Source organism: Hyperoodon ampullatus, assembly GCF_949752795.1.
Source record: "Hyperoodon ampullatus genome assembly, chromosome: 4".
NCBI lineage: Eukaryota > Metazoa > Chordata > Mammalia > Artiodactyla > Ziphiidae > Hyperoodon > Hyperoodon ampullatus.
The window spans coordinates 175,845,242-175,863,464 of record NC_136917.1 but is presented as its reverse complement, the minus strand read 5'-3'; the positions used below and the strand labels follow the sequence as shown (position 1 = coordinate 175,863,464).

The 18,223-nt window shown below is 47.7% G+C and overlaps 1 protein-coding gene across 1 annotated transcript in view; it reads left to right on the top strand.

Moving 5' to 3' along the window:
- Positions 1-470: 470 nt before the first annotated feature.
- CEP72 (centrosomal protein 72) overlaps positions 471-18,223 on the top strand; it is a gene marked incomplete at both ends in the record, with an annotated part of 32,390 nt that continues 14,637 nt past the window's right edge. The window contains 7 exon segments of the mRNA XM_079701630.1: positions 471-549; positions 5,031-5,158; positions 6,031-6,223; positions 8,901-9,009; positions 16,424-16,469; positions 16,472-16,604; positions 18,007-18,165. Of these exon segments, the coding sequence (XP_079557756.1) occupies positions 471-549; positions 5,031-5,158; positions 6,031-6,223; positions 8,901-9,009; positions 16,424-16,469; positions 16,472-16,604; positions 18,007-18,165 (847 nt within the window).

The window sequence follows — 18,223 nt, the reverse complement described above, 5'->3', positions numbered from 1 at the left end:
GGCCAGACCCCAGACTTCATCACCTAGAAATTGAGGATGCGGGCAGAGCAGGACCCGCTGCCGCCGAGTCACCTGACCGTGGCGGGAGAGCACTGCGACCCCACGTGAGGAGCCCTCGCGCAGAACCTGGGGCGCCCGCAGCCCAGGACGCAGGCGAATCTGGGGGTGGGGAGGGTCCCCAGGTGGGGCAGGTGCCCAGGTGAGGCGAGGTCTCCAAGGGCGGCGAGTCCCCAGGTAAGCCCTGGGGCGGACACCGACTTCCCCTAACGCTTCCTCCCGGCAGCTTCGTCCACTTCCTCACACCCCGCACCCCGCACCCCGCAGAGGTCCTTGGCCCCTCCCCGCCCCCTCGGCCTCGATCCGCCCCCCCGACCCCCGCCCCCGCGGTCCCATCCTGGATCCTGGCCCCGCGCCTCGGCCGTCGGCAGCCACAGCGCGCAGGCGCGGACAGGTGCGCGCCGTTTGAAAGAATGGCGCCGGCGGGGCGGCTGGTTCTGTGTGAAGAGAAGATCCGGGGAAAGACCGGGCTGGCGCCTCACCGCGGCCTGGGTGCGCGGCGGGCGGCGGACGGGTGGGCGGCGCTGGCCGGGGGCGCGAGCCTCCCGCCGAGGTGTCGGCGGACCGGTCGGGCCAGAGGTGCCGAAACGCGACCGCGGTTCCCGAACGGTCGCAGGCCTGGCGGGGCGACGGTGAGGGGTGGGCTGCGGGGCAGGCCGGGAGCGGGTGGGGAGCCCGGAGCAGCGGTGGGGCGTGAGGGGGCAGGCCTGGGGGGGCCCGAAGTGGGGGAGGGTGGGGGAGGGGCTGGGGTTCCGAGCCGAGTCCCCGGAGAGGTGGGGGCCAAGCTCTTCTGAGCCGCGTTTGCTGAGCCCTTGCGCCAGTGCTTTTCGCCTTGACTGATAAGGTCACTTGGGCTTTCTTTCCCCGTTAATAAGGTGCGTTAGGCTGATTTTCTGAAAAAGCTTGGAGCGCCTTCGTGTCTGGAGGAGGAGCGTGCCCTCCTTTTGTAGGACTCCAGGGTGTCCCGGACCCTGCTCTTCCTGTGCTGGGCATCTGTGGGCCCATGTCCTGAGGGATACGGGTCGCTAGTTTTCCGTTTTCCTGTTTTTGTCTAGTTTTGTCATCCACGTAATGCCCAACTCATGAAATAGTTGGTAAATTGCCCCTTCTTTTGTTTTCCAGAAGAGATTGTGTGAAATTGGTGCCGATTCTTCTTTGTTTGATGGAGTTTTCCAGTGAAACCTTATGGGCCTGGAAATTTCTGTATTTGAAGCTTTTAAATGACAAATTCAGTTTCTCTAGTCATTAGAGAACTGTTTATATCATCACCTTCATCTTAGGTGAGTTATAGTTGTCTGGGGTTTTGCGAAACTGGTTCATTTCATGTAAGTTGTTAAATTTATGTGTGTAGAGTTTGTGGTATTTCCTTATTAGCCTATTAATGTCTCTGGGGTCTGTAGTGATACCCTTCTTCCGGTCCATGTTATTGGTCATCTCTGTCTTCTCTTTCTTGGTCTTTCTGGAGGTTTATGAATTTCGTTAATCTTTTCAGTGAGCCAACTTTTGTTTTTTCTCCATTGGTTTTCTGGTTTCAAATTTCATTGATTCTGTATTCTGTATAATTTTCTTCTTTCTGCTGCTTTGCATTTATTTTGCTCTTCTTTTTTTGATTCTTGAGATGAAGGTTTAGATTTCTGATTTGAGACCTTTTTTAGTATAATATAAACATTTTAGTGCTATAAGTTTCCCTCTAAGCACAAGTTTAGCTGAATCCACAAGTTTTGTTATGTTGTATTTTCATTTTCATTTAGTTCACTGTGTTTGTTTATTTCCCTTGACTTCCTCTTTGACCTATGGATTGTTCAGAAGTGTGTTCTTTTCATTTTTGTGTGATTGGAGGTTTTCCTAGTTTGTTTGGTATTTTTTTCTTTTTGTTATTGATTCTGGTGTGATTCCATTATGGTCAGAAAACATACTCTGTATGATCTTAATTGTTTTAAATTTGAAGTTTGTTTTATGGCCCAAGATCTGGTCTATAATGTTCCAAGTGCACTTGGAAAGAATGTGTACTCTGTCATTGACTGGAGTGTTATATAAATGTCAATTTGATCTTGTGGACTTGTGACGTTGTTCAATTCTTTTATATCCTTGATGATTTTCTGTCTAGTGATTCTCTTAATTACCAGAAGAGGGGTATTGAGACCCCTGACTCTAATTGTGGATGTGTCTATTTCTCTTTTCACTTAAAGATCCTAAATATGTATGCACCAAAGCTGTGCTATTTGGTGCATACATATTTAGAATTTTTATGTCTTCTTGTTGAGGTGACCCTTGTAGCATATGTAGTATTATTCCTTCTTATCCCTGATAATTTTCTACAGTGAGATATCCACTTTATCTGATATTAGTGTAGCCACTCCAGCTTTCTTTGGTTTGGTGTTTGCAGGGTATGTCTTTACCCATCTATGTGCTATTTCATCTTTAAACCTACCTATATCATAATATTTGAAATGAGTTTCTTGTAGACAGTGTATACTGTATATCATTTTTAATCTACAGTGCCAGTCTCTATCTTTTATAGTGTATTTAGACCATTTACATTTAATGTGTTAATACAGCAGAGCTTAAGTGAGCCATTTATTTTTTTTTGTTTGTTCCCTTTGTTTTTTCTTTTGTTTCCAGTTTCCTGCCTTCCTGTGGTTTACTTGAGTATTTTTTAGTATTCCATTTTGATTTATCTATTATATTTCTGAGCATATCTCTTTGTATAGCTTTTTTAGTGGTTGCTCTACAATTACAGTATACAGTATGTGACTTAACACAGTCTACTCGTGTGAACGGTTTACCACGTCAGGTGAATATAGAAATTTTACCACCATTTAGGTTTCATTATCTTCCCACTTTATCATTTAGTTGTCTAGACATTTCCCCTGCATACCTGAGAACCACAGTAATGATATGACTTTTTCTTTTTATAGTCATCCAACAGTTTAAATAGCTTAGGAGGAAACGTTGACCCGCATGTTCACCTGTTTCATTATTCTTTCTTCATTCCTGATGTCCCAGGTTTCCTTCTTTTATCTTTCCTTAATGTTTGAAGATCTTTCTTTAGCAGTTATCTTAGGGAGGTGTGCTGGTGACAGATTCTCTTAGTGTTTCTTCATTTGAGAATATCTATATTTCACCTTTAGTCCTGAAGGCTGTTTTTGGTGGATATAGATTTCTGAGTTTAAAGTTCTTTTCTTTCAGCAATGGAAAAATGTGAGAGCACTTCCTTTGTTTCAGCACCATGGTTTCTGAGGAGTAACCCCCTGCCATGGGAGTTGTTTCTCCTTCTGGGTAATGCCTCTCTCTCTGGTTGCTCTCAAGATTCTTTCATTGTCTTTAGTGTTCAGAAGTTTGATTCTGATGTGTCAGTTTTTGCCTTTATTCTGTTTGGGGTTTTCTCAACTTCTTGAACATGTAGGTTTATATGTTTTGCCAAATTTGGGAAGTTTTTTCAGCCATTATTTCTTTAACTTAAAATTTTTTATTTTTAGCCATACTGTTTTTCTTTTCTTCTTGAAACTCTGATTGGATCTCCACTGGGACCCCAATGACATGAATGTTAGATTGCTTTTTCTTCTTCCACAGGCCCCTGAGGCTCTGTTCAGTTTTTTAAAGTCTGTTTTCTTTCTGGTGGTCAGAAAGGACAATTTTGTTCAGTTTATCTTTGCATTTTCTCTCTTTGAATTTTTTCCTCTGTCATCTCCATTCTGTTATTGAGCTGCTCCCGTGGTTTTTTGTTTCTTTCAGTTATTGTATTTTTCATTTCTGAAATTTCTGTTTGTTTCTTCTTTACATCTTCTGTTTCTTTGCCAAGCATCCCTATTTTCTTATTTGTTTCAATCATGTTCATAATTGCTCATTGAAATATTTGTATGTCAGTTACTTTAAAATCCTTGTTAGATAATTCTAATTTCTGTCATCTCATTATTGGTATCTATTGATTGTTTTCTGTCATTCAGATTGAGATTTTCCTAGTTCTTGATCATTTTTGATTGGTCATTTTGATTGGGACTCTGCTTCCTATTTAAATCTCATTACTCAGTACTGGCACTGCCTGGGTGCTGCCTTGTTGCTGAGGTGGTAGCCAGGCCCCTGTCACACACATAGCATCTGCAGATGCCTCGTTACAGCCAGTCCAGGGAAGTCGTCATGTCCACTCACACTGTCCTGGTGCTGGCCACTGTGCGAGGCCAGGTGTACGAGGTACATTTTTTTTTTTTTTCTTGGCGTTGGGCTGGAGTGGGGCTGAGGTTGTCAGGAGTCTGTCCTGCAAGGCCACCCCTCCTGGTCCTTTGACCACGGACAGCAGGCTTACCCATATCTTTTGGTAGGTGTCCATGGGTGTTTCTGGGTGGCCAGCTTCTCTTGCACTCAGATTGGGATGTACAGGAGACAGAACAAAACCAACCCTCAGTGCTTGACCATTTTCTTCAGGTCCCTAGACAGTCCCCATGCTTCAGAGTCACCACGCCTCAGAGTTGCTTCCCATGTTCTTGTCCAGGGTTTTTAGGTCTAATAAAGGGGGAGGAATAGGGTGAAATGTGTCTCCTCTGTCTTGTCTGGAACTAGAAGCCCCAAAACCAGTTTCATATGTAATCAAGATGTGTTTTAAAACAAAAGTTCCTGGGAAGATACTGGTGCATCCAGACACAGTGTCTTTTTCATTACAGAAGCTTACTTTTGTAGTGATGTTTGTCTAACGGCTGCTTACTGGGTGTGCCACGTAGAGGTGTTCGGTGCACCTTGTGTGCAGCTGGCCCTCACCTGTAACAGCACGGGTGGTCAGGTCAGCCACCGAGTGGGTTTCAGATTGCGATCCCTGCACAGAGGCCCACAGGCAATGGGGCTGAGCAGTCAGGTGTGGAAGTGGGAACCCCCTTAGGAGGGTTTCCTGGTGAGAGGGTTTTGGAGAGAGAATAAATTATTGCAATAATTTATTTTCAATAAAATAATAAAGTTAAAATCTCTTAATTTTCTATTCTTAGCTGAACTTCGGTCATTATCTATTCCTGGAACTTACCAAGAAAAGATTACTCACCTAGGAAATTCTTTGATGAATTTAACAGGTCTAAAATCTCTAGATCTCTCACGAAACTCCTTGGTTAGTCTAGAGGTAAGTTTTAGGTTTGTTTCTTGAAAGAAAATTTATTGCTGTCAATAGCAGTGGGTAGTACATTTATGGTAAAAAAGGCAGTCTGTTTTATGACTATGCTTATAATACTTGTAAGCCATACACTTAACGGTGATTGTAAGTCTTGTGCTGATTTTCTTCTGTTTGCTGTGAGCTGGATTTCTTATGCATCACATTATGTCTTCGAACTACTTTAATAAGAAGTCATAGCTCTCTGATGAAGATGGTTGTATCTGTAAAGGAAATAAGGCCCGAAAGACGAATGTGTGCATGCCGGTCACCCTTCATCCTTTGTCAGCTGTCGTTTTCTTCATCCACACTGAGCTTCACATCTGTTTAAGTCTGACTCTTGGCGGCCTCGGGCCCTCGCATGGCTTGCGCGCCTGACACGGCAGGCGCTGGGCGGGCGCTGGTCCTCGTGAGGGAGTAGGAAGTCACCCAGGCGGTGGCGGGTGGGACCGCCCTGCGGACACTGCGGGGCTTCGTGCGGGGAGAAAGGCCGGCCGTCAGTGCCCCTGACCGCGGGGAGGAGCCGCTCAGAGTCCGTGCGGGTGCCGGTCGGTCCGGGCTGCACCAGCGCTGGCTCATCCCTCAGCCCCATCCTCTCGGCTGTGAAACGGGAGCAGCGGCTCTTCCGCGGACAGGGCTGCGTGCGGAGGGCGCGAAGCGTGTGCGGGGGGCTCAGCTCGGCGGTGCTCTCCCCGCGGTCGGCCCGCGCGGCCGCCTCACCGTGGGTGCGCAGCACGCCTTCCCCCCTTGCTCTCCCGGTGATGGCGCGTGTGCGTTTCGAGCGCGTCTCTGAGGTTGGGGGCTGGTTCGTGCTAATGGCTGTCTTGCCGTGTTTGTCCTGGCAGGGCATCGAGTACCTGGCGGCGCTGGAGCGTCTCAGCGTCGACCACAACCGCATCTCCTCGCTGGCGGAGGTCTTCCGGCTCCACTGCTTAACGGAGCGCGCGGAAGTGGACTTCCGGCTGAACCCCGTGGTGGAGAGCAGGTCGGACTACCGCCTCTTCGTGGTGCGCATGCTCCCGCGGCTCCGGCAGCTGGGTAGGCCGGCCGCGCTCCTGGCCTCGCGTGGTGCTGCCCGAGGGGTGTCTCGTGTTCTTGGGGTGATGGCGCTGTTGACCCTTCTGGAAAGGGAAGCTGATTTCCTCCTCTCACAGGAGAGCTGCCTGGAAGGTGGCAGGGAGCCCCTTCCTTGCGGCCACAGGTGGCTGCTGGGCCCCGGGCACAAGCATGGGCTGGCTCTGCTTTCTAGCTGTTCCTGGTGCCCTGTTTCCTGGCATGGTCTCCTGGGCATCGTCTCAGGCTCAGCTGGACAGCTGGGTTCAACCTGGTTTTACGTCCACCTGGGAGGACACGGGCGAGAAGCTCATTGTGCCACGCCCTCCCCAGGTGACAGACACGAGAGAGTGTGAGGTCCTGTTGGCAGGTGCAGTCACCACCTTGGCTCAGTGGCCTGTAGCCTTAAAAGAACCGGATCTCTCAGGCTCGCAGGCCGAGCGACCGGGGTGCCCACCAGCAATGCCCAGTCAGGAGGGTTGTGCTTGGGGAAGCCGCAGCATCTTCCCACCCACTGTCTCGGCTCTCAGGAGCCACTGTGCTGTGAGCAGTGTGGCCAGGGCACTGCTAATGCCACCCCCACCCGCCCCCATGTCGCACTTCCCGGGGAGAGAGCTGGCGCTTGAGCCCGAGGGCATGCCAGCTGTGGAAGCCCCGGGGAAGGAGGGGCTTAGATCTTGGGCCTGGGTGCTCCTGTGTGAAGTACTGATTAGTGGTGCAGCGGTGTTTGACTGGAGGAGGGTGGTCCTTCCATGCCCCCAGTGATCATGGCGTGTTCTCCGTCCTGAGGGCCCTTGACTGCCTGGGGAGGCTGGGGGGCTTTCAGGGTGTCTCCACCTCCCAGGCACTGAGTTATCCAAACCAAAATGAGACCCACATCATGGCAGCATCTGTCAGGTAAATGCTTGGCTCCCTGGTGGGCAGACCATGGCTCTTATCCTTTCAGGGTCTACCAGAGCCTGTAGACACCCCACCGGCGGCACCTCTCAGCTGCACAAAGCTTGTCTCATGAACACCCCAGCTGCGCGCGTGCGTTGGCTTACCTCCTGGACCCCGGTCCTGGCGGGCCGTGAGCTCTGGGGAGCCTGGCCACACCCTTAGGCTGTGCCTGCCTGGGCCTAGGGGCACCAACCCCCAGAGGCACGCTGTTTAGTTTCAAACCTACTTAGAATTTCAACATTTAATGTTAATTTTTAGATATTTGGGAGGATTAAGTGCTTGTGTTCTAACTTTTATTTGACTGTTAAGTATCCTATAAACAATTGAATTGGACTCTTTTTCAGAAGCATGACAATCCTTACGGAAAGTTTTTGCAGTCTTCAGTCTTAAATCATTTGTTTCCGTTTGTGATGAAAGTTGTAAATTCAGTCTTAGACTGCTCCTATAGAGAAGGGGTTGTGAGAGCCTTCCCACACGTGAAAGGTGCTTTCAAACGTGAGGCGGGAGCATAACTGGAGTCAGTCAGTGCGGGAGTGGGGGACCCTTGGAAGGCCCTGTCTCCCAGCAGGGTGCCGCCAGAGTGATCTGGGGGCGCCCTGGGCCGGGGTCTGGGAGAGGGCTGCAGTGAGGAGAGCATGTGGTCTGGGGGAGAAGGTGGGTTTGCATCTGATTTTAGTCATATTGAGTTTGAATTTAGAGTGGAACCGTCCAGAGAAGGATGCTCAGAGTAAGGGATGTGGAACTGACGCAGAAGCAAAGTTCAGGCTGGGCAAGTAGAGTCATGTGTTGTCGGCACGAAGGCAGCGTCCAGGCCGTGAGACGGGAGGCCCCAGGCTGGTGTGTGGTGGATGGCGTCCCTGAGAGGACAGAGGGGCTGCTGGGGGCGTCCCACGTGCGGGGCGGGGCTGCTGTGCGGTGGCCACACCTGTGGAAGTGGGTACTGGGCACCTCCTCGTTCCCTCGTTTCTCACTGAGCTGGTGCACCTCCCGGGGTGCCGTGGGCTCTGTGCTCCCTAGGAGCTCTGTGGCAGCCATCCCGAGGGCCGAGCTCCGGCGTTGGGGAGGGGAGCCCCCCTCAGGTGCTTCTGAGGAGGTGCGGTTGTGGACGAGTGGGGTCTTCTTGGGCCCAGGGCACTCGCGGGGACACTTTAAACATGGCTCTGTCTCCTGTTCTGGTCCCGAGGACCTGAGGATGTAAACCCTGGGCGCCAGCACATGGCCAGGGCGTCTTCTCTCCAGTGTGTTCAGGCTCCTCACCCATGGGCACTTGCTGGGGGTGCTCAGTGTGGTTTGGGAGCCTCGCCCAGCGCCCAGGATGTGCGTTAAGAGGAGATGAGAAGGTAGAGCCCGCGTGAGAACTTGCGTGTGTGTTTCCTTTCCTGCCTCCGGGGCATCTGAGGTGCAAGCCTGGTGCGAGCGGCCGGCCCTCTGGGAGTCAGTGCTCAGCATCGCTGGGAAACCAGATGTAGCCCCCGGAGCCCAGCCTTGCTTTCCTGGGTCTGCCCAGTGATCTGGGGTGTGCCGTGGTGGGGTCAGCCCTAAGGGGAGGGAAGGTCCCCAGAACAAGGGATGGCAGTCCTGATCTCACGCCATGTGTGGCTGGCTGGGCGAGGAGGCACCTTTAGCCCTGAGGGGAGGCCGGCAGGCACACCGCGGGGTGTGGTGTTGGGCCCTGCCACCTGCCTCGTGCTCTGCTAGTTCCCCTGCGGCACCTCCTCCCTAGATGACCGCCCTGTGAGGGAGAGTGAGCGGAAAGCATCCCGGCTGCATTTTGCTTCGGAGGAATCGCTGGACTCAAAGCAGAGCTTCCCAGCTGTTTTCAGAGTCGAAAGGTATGAACAGGGGTGGTATTAACTAAAGTGCTGATTGCCACCTAGAGGACAGACATCCAGGGGAGCGTGGGGAGAAGCGCTGGTTACCAGCTGGGGATCGAGGAGACTGTGGGACAGCCTCTCTTCCTGCCGTCCACATTTTCTATATGGTATTTTTAAAAATATTTAAAATGTGTATTAAAGTAATGGATGTAAACTACGTGGCACAGAAGGCCTGCGGTGAGAAGCAGCAGTCCTTTCTCTCTACTCCTGGCCCGCTCCTCAGAGGCAGCCTCTTTACCTTCTGTAATTGTTTCTGCTTCCAGGTTCTGTTTCAGTTGCTTTCTGATCTCTACACAGTGCAGACTCTGCTATTTCTGGATGTGAGCACTTGGAGCAGATCTGGCGGCTGCCGGAGCCTCCTCGTCCCCACCCTGGCGGTGCTAGTGCTTGGGCTCTGCTCGTTTCCGCCCGTGTTCTCTTTCAGTGCCCTGTGCCAGGGCTCCCGCTCTGCTTTGGCTGGGCTGTGGGAGCCTGTGCCCGGCTTCTCACCACCTCCCAGCTCCTGCCATCTGCATCTTTATGTCTAACTTTAGATTGTCGGAGTGGGTAGTGTTTAAATGTGTTCTGAAAGCATATGGTCTTCATGTGTGTGGTTGATTCTAAAGGGTAGAAGTCAGTCAGTGGTGTTTACCTTGCTTGTGATGTACGAGGATTATATACTCCTCCTTGTACACCATTTTGATTTGTTTGAGGCTTATAACAGTTTTCTTTCTCTTGCACTGTATGCCTTAGCTCATCTGTAAATTTCTCTAATGTAGAGGTCGGCCGACTTTTTTTTGTAAAGGGCTGGAGAGAATATTTTCAGCTCTGTGGACCATATGATCTGTGCTTCAGTTTCTAAACCCTGCCTTTGTAGTATGAAAGCAGCTATAGGCGATACATAAACTAATGATTGTGTTCCAATAAAACTTTATTTACAAACACAGGCAGTGGGTCAGATTTGACCTGTGGGCCATACTTTGCCAACTTCTGTTCTAAGATCAGTTTCAAATCTCTAGAAGCTCCTCTTCCCTCAGATGCCTCGCGTGGAGCTCCCCTCCCCTCACTTCCCTATTTCAAGTCAGACTGATTGCTGGGTAGACAGCTGCACGTGGTACCCTGCGGAATGGTCTGTGCATTGTGTACCCCAGATTCATATGCTGAAATCCTAACCCCCAGCATGATGGGTTTGGGAGATGGGGCCCACGAGAGGTGATGAGGTCCTGAAGGTGGAGCGCTCATGAATGGAATTGGTGTTCTCTTATGAAAGAGACCCCACAGAGCTTTCTGGCCCCTCCCACATTTGTGTGAGTTTTGTGAGTCACGTGGTGTCAGTCCTCTGACTTAGTCCTCCTTTAATATTGAGTTGCCAATTCTGGGTCTTTTTCTTTCCGTATAAATTTTAGAATTAGTTTGTCGATATCCACAAACTACCTTGCTGGGATTTTGATTGGGATTGCATTGAATTACAGATTGAGTTGGGAAGAAACTGACATCTTGACACTATTGAGTCTTCATATCCATGAACATGGAATATCTCTCCATTTATTCAGTTCTTTGATTTCACTTATCAGAGGTTGGTGATTTTCCTGATATAGATGTTGTACCTATTTTGTTAGATTTATACCTTAGCATGTTGTTCTTTTGAGGCTAATTTAGGTTTTTAAATTTCAAATTCCAGTTGTTCATTGCTGGTATTTGACTTGTGTACAGCTGATGGTGACAAAGTACCACAAACAGGGTGGCTTAAAATAACAGAAACTTACTGTCTTACAGTTCTTGGGCTACAAGTCTGAAATCAAGTTGTTGGCAGGGTTGCTTCCTTCTGGAGGCTTCTGAGAGAGAATCCATTCTATGACTCCAGCTCCTGGTACTTTGCTGGCAATCTTCGGTGTTCCCTGGCTTGTAGATGCCTCCCTCCAATCCTTTTCTTCATATGGCTGTCTTCTCTCTGTGTCTTTTCACAGAGCTCCGCATTGTGCATGCCTGTCCTGTGTCCAGATTTCCCCTTTTTATAAAGACACCAGTCGTATTGGTTAGGGCTCCCCATAATTTCCTCATTTTAACTCGATTACCTCTGTAAAGACCCTATTTCCAAATAAGGTCGCATTCTGAAGTATGGGGTGTTGGGACTTTGGCATCTCTTTTTTAGGGGACACAATGTGACCCATACATCTTGAATTTTACAATCTTGCTGTAGTCACTTATTAGTTCCTGGAGTTTTTGTTTGTCTTTTGGTCGATTCTTTGAGATTTTCTACATAGATGGTTGGTATGCCATCTGTGAACAAAGATAGTTTTATATCTTCCTTCCCAACCTGTATACCTTTTATTTCCTTTTCTTGTCTTATTGTGTTAGCTTGGACTTCCAGTACAATGTTAAAAAGCAGTGGGTAGGGCCTCCCTGGTGGCGCAGTGGTTGAGAGTCCGCCTGCCGATGCAGGGGATACGGGTTCGTGCCCCGGTCTGGGAGGATCCCATATGCCGCGGAGCGGCTGGGCCCGTGAGCCATGGCTGCTGAGCCTGCGCATCCGGAGCCTGTGCTCCGCAACGGGAGAGGCCACAACAGTGAGAGGCCCGCATACCACAAAAAAAAAAAAAAAAAAAAGCAGTGGGTAGAGGGGACATCCTTGCCTTGTTCCTGATCTCAGCAGGATAGCAGCTGGTTTCTCACTACCAGGTGTGATGTTAGCTGTGGGCTTTCATAGGTGTTCTTTATCAAGTCGAGGAGGTTCCCTTTGATTCCTAGTTTACTGACCACTTTTATCATGAATGGGTATTGGATTTTGTCAAATGCTTTTTCTGCGTCTAGTGGTATGGTCATATGACTTTTCTTCTTGAGCCTGTTGATGCGATGGATTACATTGATTTTTTTCAAATATTGAACCAGCTATGCATACCTGGAATAAATCCCACTTGGCTGTGGTGTAGACTTCTTTTTATACATTGTTGGACTCAATTTGCTGATACTTTGTTGGGGATTTTTGCATCCGTGTTCATGGGAGATAACTGGTCTGTAGTTTCCTTGTATTGTCTTTGCTGGTTCTGGTATTAAGATAATGCTGTCCTCATAGAATGAGTTAGGGTGTATTCCCTCTGTTTCTGCTTCTGTCTTATGGAAAAGATTGTAGAGAATTGGTATAATTTCTTCCTTAAATTCACCAATGAACCCATCTGGACCTGGTGTTTTAGGAGGCTATCAATTATTGATTCAAGTCTGTAATAAATACCAGTCTGTTCAGATTATCCATTTTTCCTGGTGTCGGTTTTGGTAGATTGTGTCTTTCCAGGAACCATTCCATTTCATCTAGGTTATCACATTTGCGGGCATAGAGTGTCATAGTGTTCCTCTGTTATCTTCTTGTAAGTCCACGGAACAGTTCCTGCTGTGCTCCTTCTTTTAATTCTGATATTAGTAATTTGCATCTTTTTTTCCTTAGGTAACCTGGTGGCATAGAGGTTTTTCCATTTTGTTGATCTTTTTAAAGAATTAGCTTTTGGATTGGTTGATTTTTTTTTTTCCCATTTTCAGTTTCATTGATTTTTGCTCTAATTTTTATTATTTCTTTTCTTCCTCCTGCTTTGGATTTAATTTGCTATTTTCTTAGTTTCCTAAGCTAGAAGCTTAGATTATTGATTTCGGAGCTTACTGCGTTCTAATATATACATTCAGCGTTACAAATTTCCTTCTACGCATTGCTTTCACTGCATCCCACAAATTTTGATAAGATGTATTTTCTTTTTAACTTAGTTCAAAATATTTTTATTTTGAAATATTTTAGTTCAAAATACTTCTGAGATTTCTTTGACTCGTGTTATTTGGAAATACGTTGTTTAATCTCCAAGTTTTTTGAGATTTCCCAGTTATATTTCTGTTATTTATTTTATTACTAGTTTAATTCCACTGTGTCCTAAGAACAAATATCCTATGATTTGTTTTCTTTTAAATATGTAAAAGTGTGTTTTATGGCCCAGAATGACTCTATCTTGGTGAATGTTCCATGTGAGCTTGGGGGGAATGTGTATCCTGTTGTTTGGATGAGGTAGATGTCACTACGTCCAGGTGACGGGTGGTGCTGAGTTCAGCTGTGTCCTTAGTGACTTTCTGACTGCTGGATGTACCCCTTTCCGAAGGAGAGGTGTTGAAGTGGATCCATCCATTTCTCCTTGAGTTCTATCAGTTTTTGCACCATGTAGTCTGATGCTGTCTTATTAGGTGCAGACACGTCAGAGGCTGTTATGTCTTCTTGGAGAACTGGCCAGTTGTCCTCACGTCATGCCCCTCTTTATCCCAGATCACTCTCCCTGCTCTGAAGTCAGATCTGTCGGAAAGTAATGTAGCTACTTCTGCTTTCTTTGATTGGTGTCAGCATGGTCTATTTTTCTCTATCCATTTACTTTTAATCTATGTGTCGTTATACTTAAAGTGGGTTTCTTTAGGTAACATGTAGTTGGGCCTTTTATTTTGATCCACGCTGACAGTCTCTGCCTTCCACTTGGTACATTTAGACCATTGATGTTTAAAGTGGTCATTGATACAGTTGGATTAACAGACGCCGTGTTCGCTGTTTCTACTTGGTGCCCTTGTTCTCTGTTCCTATTTTTGTCTTCTGATCTATTCCTTCCTTTTGTGATTTTAAGTGATCATTTTATGATTCCATTTTCTTTCCTTAGCATCTCAGTTATACTTTTATTTTCACTTTTAGTGGTTGCTCTGGAGTACACAGGACAGGCAGACCTCGTTTTTTTGTGCTTTGCTTTATTGTGATTTGCAGATATTGTGTTTTTACAGGTTGCAGCTTTGTGGCAACCCTGCGTCAAGCAAATCTGTTGGAGCTGTTCTTCCAGTGGTATTTGCTCACTTCATGTCTCTGTCACATTTTGGTAATTCTTGCAATATTTCACACTTTTTCATCTTTTTATGTTGTGGTGATCTGTGATCTCTGATGTTGCTAGTATGACTTGCTGAAGGCTCAGATGATGGTTAGCATTTTTTAGCAATAAAACATTTTTAAATTAAGGTATGTACATTGTTTTTTAACATAATGCTATTGCTCACTTAATAGACTACAGTACAGTGTAAACATAACTTTTAGATGCACTGGGAAACCAAGAAAATGGTGTGACTTGCTTTACTGCAATATTTGCTTTATTGTGGTCGTCTAGAACTGAACCCTCAATATCTTCAAGGTCTGCCTATGTACATTTACAAGTAATCCAAGACCACTTTCAGACACTATACCACTTCACAGATCATGCAAGTACCTTATAATAACAAAATATTCCTAATTACTCCCTCCTGTCCCTTGTATCATTGCTGTCATTCATTTCATTTATACCCAAACTATAACCCTGCCTGTAATACATGAACATAATGTATTGAGTACATTGTTGCTATTATTTCAAACAAACTGTTGCCTGTTAGATTGTAAGAAAAATAGAAGTTTTAATTCTGCCTTCACTTATTCCTTCTCTGATTTGAGTTTCTGACCTGTGTCATTCTCTTTCTCTCTAAAGAACTTCTTTTAATGTTTCTTACCAGGCAGGTCTACTGGCAACAAATTCCCTCAGTTTTTGTTTGTCTGAGAAAGTCTTTATTCCTCCTTCACTTTTGAAGGATAATTTTGCAGGGTACACAATTCTAGGTTGGTAGTTGTTTTGTCTCCATACTGAGTATTTCACTCTACTCTGTGTTTGCTTGCATGGTTTTCCCCTCTGGCCTATTTCAAGATTTTTTTCTTTGTCTTAGGTTTTCTCCAGTAGAGTATATTCCTCGCTGTCATTTTTTTGGCATTTACTCTGCCACTGTTCTCTGAGCTTCCTGGTTCTGTGATTTGGTGTCTGACATTAATTTAAGGAAATTTTAAGTCATCTTCAAATATTTTTTTGGTTCCCCCCTCTCTTTTCCTTCTGGTATTCTCAAATGTGTATGTTACACCTTTTGTAGTTGTCCCATGATTCTTGGGTATTCTATTCTGGTTTTTTCCAGTCTTCTTTAATCTTCGCTTTTCAGTTCTGGAGGTTTCTATTGATATATTCTCAAGTTGCGAGATCCTTTCCTCAGCCATGCCCAGTCTAGAGCTCATCAGAGGTGTTCTTTTCTGTTACAGTGTTTTTGACTCTAACGCTTCTGTTTACTTCTTTCTTAGAATTTCCATCTCTCTGTTTACATTCCCATCTGTTCTTTCATGTTGTCTCTTTTTTCCATTAGATCTTTTAGCATTATTACTCATAGTTGTTTTAAATCGGAGTCTGATTTCATCCAGCATTTCTGCCATATCTGAGTCTAGCTCTAATGCTTGCTCTTTTTCAATGTTGTTTTGGCTATTTGGAGTCCCTTGAGATTCCAGATGCATTTTAGGATGGGTTTTTCTGTTTCTGCAAAAAATGTCATTGGGATTTTGATAGGATTGCACTGATTCCGTAGATTGCTTTGGGTAGTATTGACATTTTAACAGCGTTGAGTCTTCCAATCAGTGAACGTGGGACGTGTTTCCATTTATTTATCTCGTCTTTAATTTCTTTCAGCAGTGTTTTGCAGTTTACCTGTCCTTGATTATCTGAAGACTAAGTTTCCACAGAGTTTAGGTGATCTGGTGCAGTGTCCTATTATCCAGAGGTGGCAGTGGGTACCCAGAGAGGCTGCATGTGTCCACTGTCAGGTTTCTGTGGTCAGACCCCGAAGGAGAACCAAGTCCCCTTCCTTCTGCAGGGATCTGGAACACTTTCAATATGAGAAAATAAGGAATATCATTCACTGATCTCTCAAAGTATGATAAGGTGTCATAAAATCAATATTCATAGTATGTGATTGAGTTCTATTTTGAAGAGTGATTTCTTAAGCTGCCTTTGTTGGAAATGAGGTATGTACCTCTGTATGGAGGGACATCCTATTCTAAAACCTCACATTTCAGTTGGTAGGGAAGTGTTTTCACTTAATGTGAACATAGAAATTCAGAACGCCACATCCTTGAACTTGCTTTTTTGTTTGTTTGTTTTTTGGCCGCGCTACGTGGCATGGGGGAATCTAGTTCCCTGACCAGGGATTGAACCCTCGCCCCCTGCAGTGCATTGGGAGCACGGAGTCTTCGCCACTCATCCCCAGGGAAGTCCTCCTTGGACTTTCTTGATCGCACGTATGGCACAGTGGACGTGCTAGGAGATCCTAGCACAGGGGAGCTTCTTGGGACTTCTGTGCTTGAATGAATCCTGGTGTGGTGACCAGCCGTCCTGGCCGAGTCCGCTCCAACTTCACTGTGGTAGAGACACCAGCTCCTCCTCCTCGGAGACCTTGTGGCCGTGCTCACGGTGTAGGCATCTCCCTCCCGGGGTCTGTACGGGCTGGAGTGCTCTGTGGGCTGCAGCACCAGCACTGGGTTTGCTTTTCTTTGCAGACCGCGTCACTCCAGAGCCAAGTGTACTGACCCCTCGGCCAAGAAGGGCTTTTGGTCATGGACGCGGATGATGAGGTGGTCCTGAACCTCATTGCCGAGTGTGAGTGGGGCTTGAGCAGCCCTCCTGGGAGCGTGAGTTCCAGCCAGCGGGAGCAAGAGGCCAGCTTCCAGAGCTCCCCAGGTAGGCTGCTGCTCCACAGAGAGGGCCAGCGTGTGCAGCCTTTCTGGGAGGTTGATGCCTGCTGGCTTCAGAGTCCACGGTGGCCTTCCTTAGAGAACTTGCCTTTAAATGTAGAATCTTCATGAAATCTTGTGCACTTGTAAAAGTCAGTAATTTAGATCATGGAATTACAGAAGGAGAAGTCAGTGTATTTGAGGTGGACGTAGTCATGTTGCAGGGCTGTTTATATCAGGTCCCTCCTCAGCTCAGTTACAGGGATAGGGAAGAAGTGAGACGTCTAAGCAGACAAGGAGGAAGCGTCCTCTGCTGGAGGGAGGGAGGCCCCGCCGGCCACGAGGGGACTCCCGGCTCCAGCTGCGCGTTGGTGAGGACGTGAGACTTGATGAGGCCGTGCACGTGAACTTCATGCCCTTTGCTGGGGCTCTTCCGCCACGACTTGTGTGTGAGCTTCAGCTCCATTGCTGCTGCTTCTGAGTTGTGGGTTCCTGAGAGCTTTCCATGAAGACGCAGCAGGCTGGGGCTTCCCTGCTGCAGGACCACCTCTGCCTTGGCGTCCCCGCCAGCTCCTGGGACTGTCAGTCTCTCTAACGCTGGCTCCCGTCCTGGGTGTGTGGTGGTATCTCTTGTTGGTTTTAATTAGCATTTCCTGAAAACAAGTCACAACAGCCTCTTCATGGGCTCACATCTTCTTCTGTGGCCTTTCTGTTCCTGTCTGTTCCCCTCCCCTTTTCTCTTCTTGGTGTTGAGGCATAAGACTTCTTCATGGTGTTTGAACACAAGCCCTTTCTCAGATATAGTACTGCAAGTTTCTGCCCACCCTGTGGCTTGCCTTTTGTTTTCTAAACAGTGCTTCCAAGAGCAGTGTTATTTCAGTGAAATCCAGTTCATCATGTTGTCCTTCATGGCCGTGCTTTTCCGTGTGCTGCCCCTGCTCGTGGAGGTTCCTCCCACGGACTGGCCCATGTGCTGGGGGCCAGTGCTTAGGTCTGAGAGCTGCTCTTTTGAGTGAGTTTCTGGCTGTGGTATGAGGTAGTGGGTCAGGTTGCCCGCCTGTCCCCCACGTATGTCCAGTTGTGCCGTGCCATTTGCTGAGAAGACTGTCTTTTTCTTCATTCAGTAACCTTGGCGCCCTTGTTAATTCAGTGCGCTGGAGTCTCTGGGTTCTGTTGACCGTCGTGTCTGTCTTGATTCCTCGGCTGAACAGTTTCTCCTGAGTGCGGCTGGGTCACCCTCCCCTGGGGCGCTGTGGGCGGTGACCACTGCAGGTTCCCACCAGGGTGGGCTGGTGTGTGTTGTCCGCTCAGCCTTCTTTTCCCATTTACCCCACGAAGGAGTATACTTGACAGATACGGTACACTGTTGGAAGCCTGAAATAAAGCTTTTAAAATGCTTTTTAATGCAGCAGAGTCGCGGCATCTATCGAGTCCTGAGTCAGCACAGCACCAGTGCGGGGACTCCCAGAGGAAGGGCCCCGAGAAGCGGAGGAGCAGCTCCAGCGGGGGCCGGGTGGGGCCGAGGATGCAGGACCAGCGCCCCCCGCAGCACGTTGCCCCTCGTCCAGGTGACCCCAGCCTCACTGTTTGCTCCCGCTCCTCTTCCCTTCATCGTGTGTGTGTGCG